General features: G+C 41.4%; 1 protein-coding gene across 1 annotated transcript in view; it reads left to right on the top strand.

Annotated features, from left to right (window-relative positions):
* Positions 1-2,821: 2,821 nt before the first annotated feature.
* CD7 (CD7 molecule) overlaps positions 2,822-6,017 on the top strand; it is a 17,909-nt gene continuing 14,713 nt past the window's right edge. Inside the window, exon 1 of the mRNA XM_019501788.1 lies at positions 2,822-2,931. Within this exon, the coding sequence (XP_019357333.1) occupies positions 2,859-2,931 (73 nt within the window). The 5' untranslated portion in view covers positions 2,822-2,858. The remainder of the gene's footprint in view (positions 2,932-6,017) is intronic.

Here is a 6,017-nt window from a genome sequence, read left to right on the forward strand (position 1 = left end):
TTCCTAAGCCAGAGATGAACAACTTGGTTGTGAAGCAAATTAAGAATTATTTTAAAAGGAAGAGAAACTTGTAGTCTGAGGATATGAAAGTTTAAGGTCCTCAAACCTTGTGGCTCCAGATGATTAATGTTGATAAGGCCAGTTTCTGTAGCCGACAACAGACAAGGGAATGATGTGGCTAGGATCTCATTCAGTTGTTCTTGCCTCCCCAAATGACCAGATATCCATTTATAGCTAGGTGTTGGGGGGTATGCACAACATGGCCTTGGCCCTCTCCTGCCTGATGCCCTACCAGAGTACATTTTCAGTGTGAAGTCAACACTATCATCAATCTCCAGTGTTATGCCCTCACCTGCCATGCCTTTAACTTTCAAATGTTGGGAGCTGATTATGTCAGCTGATGGGGTCCTGGCCTGTCCCGTCAAAGACTCCTTCATGGAGCTTCACCTCTCCTTCCACCCCACCTTTACCACATCCTGGATGTTATATGTCTGGGTCTTCATGTCGCACAATTGTATGTGATGCTGTGAAGAGTCACCTTCTTGTATGTTATTGGCATGATGGCACATGTAGTCGTCCCTCACTAGATTATGCAAACAAATATGAAGACATTAAACTCTGTTCCCATCTACTGGCCTGCACTCAGGAGATAAACTCCACCCAAATTAATTCACAAAGGATCCACAGCTTAATAGATTCAGATCAACTCATCATTCATCCAAAGTACATAACTCAATCAACCTTAATCAGTTCATTAAGTCAGTCGACTAAAATGAATTCATAGTTCCATAAATAAGCCCCGCGAACCCTGTGGTGAGCCTGGGCATAGGGAACTTCATAGGGAAAAGTTTGATGCCCTCAATTACACGGAAACTCCTGCAGGCGAAAACCATCCCTGTTCTTGAATCAATTTCAACCAATCTTGCCTGCCTCACTGGGAACAAATTGGATTTCTACCATCAGGATCCCCCATCCTATTAACATTTCTTAACCTCAAACTGCAGCAATCAATTTAGCAGGCTCACCCACAGTTCTGACCTTCTCTGCCAATGCAGTTGAGAGTCCTGCTTTTTGCTTTAAAGATCCAGGCTCCTTGTTACCTAGCCAGCATAACAGTTTGTTGGTGTCATCTCCTGCTTTAGTCCCTGCTGCTTAAGCCCCTGTTGGGTTGGAGAAATCTGGCTTCTTGGAGCTGTGCTCCCATGTTTTTTACAGTGGTCCTCTGACCACTGCTGCCAATTGTCACACTCTAGTTTCCTGCATATTGCTGTGGGTCACCGTGGATGGGAAAGCCCCCTGCATCTCCCTCCCTGGGACACACAGGTCTCTCCCTGGCTGCCTCTCTCCAGAGCTGGAAGTAGCTGGCTCAGAGCTTCTGCCATCAATCCAGAGGGAATATTGACTGCAGAACCATTGTCAGACACTCCCTTGCCCAGCTGGGCTTTTCCTGGCACCTGCGGTGAGTATTGATTTCAGTTTTCAGAGTTTCCTCCCTGCACTACACTTCTCACTTCACACTGGGTTAACTAGGGCAGCATTTGGCATGAGTTCAGGAAAGGACTTTCACCTCTGGACCCGTAGCTGTATGCTTTAACTTCCCTGCTATTGTACCTATACATTAAAATGATTTTAAAAGCATGTTAATAATGTGAGCGGGTTATGAGATTTGTGTTTAGATTCATCTCAAACAAGTGTAGTAAGAGAAATCTTACCAACATTTCCCAGTAGGGGATGCTCTAGTATTATTCTCTCTGGAAATTTAGAAAGAACTGTACTTCTCAGAAGAGAGACAAAAAGAGTATGTGGAAGAAGAAAAAAATCCTAGATGTTGTCCTCTCTCGACCCTCTGTTTCAATGCTTGGACGTGATGTTCCTGGTACCCAACCTAATAATACCACCCACAATATTGCCACTGTCTATGGAGTTGAATTATTCTAGGTAAAGAAGGGAAATTTGGAGAAAAATAGTCCAACTTCTAAGTTGCCCCAAAATGGCACAGGGGTGCTATCTTGTTCCAGTTCTTTTTTCTAAGTTTATAGCTGTTTTTAGTGAAGAGATTTTTTTCTTTTCTCTAGGGGGGAGAGAGCGTAGATTCTCCTCTCTAGGCTAAAATGGTTGTTAGAGACCCAGAACCGAACCAGGGAAGCAGTCCTCATTTTAAAGTCTCTTTGTAAGGGAATTTTGACTAACTATGAGATTTTGCTATATGCCCTTTAGTTGCGGGCCATAGATTCATAGGAAAGTAGGACTGGAAAGGACCTCACAAGGTCATCTAGTCCAGTCCCCTGCTCACAGCAGGAACAACCACCAACTAGACTAGCCCAGTCAAGTGTCTGTCTAACCTGCTCTTGAAAATGTACGCATCGGTGCCAAGATGCAACAGGGTCAGAGTTCAATCACACAACTTTGTAGGGTTTCTAAGACCTGTTGCCGCACCTGGAAAGCCAAGAACTGGCTTTCATAGCGGAGGCCCATTGCAATTTTGCTGGCCATCCAAGGTAAACCAGAATGGGATGTTCTCTCGTCCAAGCTCAAATGGGAGCTTTTTCTTGGGGGAGGTTGGTATTTTCATATACAGAACCAGACATTTTTTTACTAGTAAGTGTAGCCACAGAATCTTCTCATGTGGTGTCTGTGTAAATGAGCATTTTTTTCATTGACAATTGTGTGAAATGTAATTTGAAGATGAAGGTGCAGGTTGTTCTTCAACAGAAGCATGGTAGGAAACTGTGGGTGTGAGAAGTGACGTTAGAACAATGATGTGCATGCTTCTTTAGGTATAACTCCCCTTCTTCATTTTCACAGTCTGTCTGCATTATTGACATAACGAAGATCAAGAACTAGGCTGATGTGGGAAAATGTTCCGGACATCAATTGTTTCATTTTTATTCGTCTCGTTTCTACTTCCCTTATGTTTCCCAGTTCAGCATGGTATGTACTTGATATTCACTATTCCGTCTCACTTGATTCTCTATGCTTCTGTGTTGTTTTTCTTTTGTGTCTTGAAACGAAACAGGTCAAATCCACCATAAATATAAGCAGGCGTAATTTAGTTGTTGCAGTAAATTTGTCTCTTTTTTTAACTTCAGAAAAAGGATTTCTAAGATAGAAGAGGAAAAAAACCCAAACCATAAGAATAAGTAAAACAATTATACAGTAAGAATAAGTATAACAATTGGTAACTCTTGTCTTGGTACATTTTTTCCACCCAAATACTATTTAATAGAAAAAGAAGTGTGAACCTTTTCCTAGTAACTTAACTTGTTTACGCAGTAAAAACTGCAGAACATAGCTAGCAATGATGTAATCTAGAGAATAATTAAAAAATTGTCCTGAGACTAACAGCTTCCTACAAAGTAATTATTCACCAAGCAGCTTGGACAAATAATGTATAGATTGCTTACTTTAGGTCAGAATTGGCTGATACTATAGGATACAAATAGTTGATGATCAGTTCAGTAAATAATACTAATTTTGATTCATCAGTTAAAAGCACATCACAATTGGGAACATATTAGTGAAGACAAATCAGAGCTTGATATTAATATCACTCTGTTATAGCTATTAACAGGTTATTATTTTATTTATTGCACCAATTAGAGTCATAGCCAGGGGAAAAGTGATCATATTTGAAGTGATCATCTATAAGAATTTGAAACATAAAAAGGTTCTCGGTTATGATTCCTAGGAAGATAATGTTTCTTTTCCATAATCTTCCTGCTTTGTCTTCCTGAATTACACATGACAATAAAGGCAGCTATCTACAGACCAAAATGCCTGAATGATAAATTGTAATACAATCAGTTGGATGATTTGTTATAAATAATATTTGGCACAAATATAGTTCTGTTTCTTAACAAAGTTATTCAGTAACTGGTGCCAACATATAAATATAATTCTTAAGAGCTCACAAAATAGCTCGGACAAATTTATTTTCAGACTCTTTACCAGTTGCAGACCAGTCATTTTGCAACTTTATTGTTTCTTTCTTACTTGGATTGACCAGCTACATCACATAGTCTTGTGTCTACTTCTAGAATGGACAGAGACTAACAATGAACAGGTAAGAAATAATATATCTGCAGGCACAATTTTTCAGGTGAATAATGAATTGTATTAACATTTCTGATATTGTGGGGACCTGCAGAATGTCTGCTAAAGGCCCAAATACTAAGGATTACACAGTATTTTAGTCTTCTGAATCAATGTGACCAAAAGTCAACACTTGCTGTTATGAAATTTCTTTCTTCGCTCTTTCTTTACCCACCTTCAAGGAAAAGCCATAAAATGGTTGATGATAACCAGTAGGCTGGTGGTGGGAAGGACTGGTGAGCTGGTATGTAGTTTAGTTTCTAGGAGGTAAGGGAACATCAGTTTCTGTCTTACACACATGGATGGGTACAATTCTGTTTTCCCTGCTAGGCACATAAAATAAAGGGTTTGGGTAAATAGGAGAAACTATGAATCAAAATCTTTCCTCTGTAGGTCACTTCCCAAGATGAGGAGAGAGACTTCACTAGCCTGAATTTGCAGAACAATCTTCTATAACAGGAGTAGACAACCTCCGGCACAGGTGCCAGAGCATGACATGCAACAACATTTTGCTCAGCATGTATGCCTGGGGGTGGATGGTGGGGAAGGGGCTGGGGCTGCACTGCCACAACAAGGATCAGGCCCCTGCAACTCCCCCACTGTCTGCCCCTAGCACACTAACATCTTACAAGTCAAGTTTGTGTGTGTTTTTGGCACTCTGCCCAAAAACATTGCCTCCCCCTGGTCTATGAAGTCTTGTCTTGAGGTCTGGTTTGTTCTCCACATGGAACGGGTTGATGGTGAAACCTTCACTGACTTCAAATTCATTGGATCTTACATATTTCCACCAGGGGCACACATACACATATATACACACATATGTCCTGCTGTTCCTGCATTACTGCTGGATTCCCCAGCCATTCTGTCGTCTTTGGTTAGCAAAGCTACTGCAATACCTATGCTGCCCGGTGTTTTGACGGTTCAATGGATCAGTGTTTCATTTCGAGTATAGTTTTGTTTTGAAAGCACTGTTCCATTCCGTCTCGTTGAAACAGTTTTGAAGTATCAATCCTGTTTCGATGTTTCGTCCAGGCTATAATAGGAAGCACAAAACTGGAGGAGGAGCAGCCTCCCCTGATCGCAGGCAGATCAGGGCCTGCACCCCAGGCAGGAGCCCGGCAGAGCCCCGCAGCCCTCCCAAGGGTGTGGGCAAGAGGCTGCCGCTGCCACCTCCCTGGGAGCTGAGCCAGTGGGAGGCAAAGCACAGCCCGTGGGCTGAACCCTGTCTGCCTCCACCAGGCTTCAAGCTGCTGGGAACCCAGCTTGGTGCAGGCAGGGGAAACTTTTGAAATGTTTTGACTGGCCTTGTTTCATTTTGAGACTGTTTTGAAGCCCTCTCTTTCATTTTGATTTTGCTGTTTCAAGCTCAAAACAGTGTTGAAATGAAACAGTGGTGAAATTTCACACAGCCGTAATAGTCTCATTCAGCACAAACACTTTTGGCAAACAATACCATATTCACATTTTTAAATCCATCTTACATTCTTTTACGTATATAAATGGATAGAACAGCTGTAATGTATTCACATGAGGGTGAATAAGCCAAGACAAAAGCCAAAGTCTGTCCATACGTCAAAGAAACCTTTTAAAGTACTTCTCTCTTTAGAAGAAGAGGCTGCAAGGTCTTTAGAGAACTTGTTTGCTGTAGACATTTGTCTGGTTCTGGAGTGAATCATCACATAGGATTATTAAGATGAGCTGTGTGAAATTACAAGGGTTTAATTTAAAAGTGGTTTGTTGGCAGGTTTTGCTATATTGATGTTTGCACATCTCCCTCCTAGTTTTTCCACACTCTCATTCCTTGAGTTTCAATTTGAGTTCAAGGATCACATGTTAAAACAAATCAAAACTACTGAATTTGGCTGTTTATCTTGGTTCCAAAAGCACTAGGAAGCCTGAAATGCCTCATTTGCAACTGATTGCCA

Source organism: Gavialis gangeticus, unplaced genomic scaffold (assembly GCF_001723915.1).
Source record: "Gavialis gangeticus isolate Ggan-Ray unplaced genomic scaffold, GavGan_comp1, whole genome shotgun sequence".
Classification (NCBI taxonomy): Eukaryota; Metazoa; Chordata; order Crocodylia; family Gavialidae; genus Gavialis; species Gavialis gangeticus.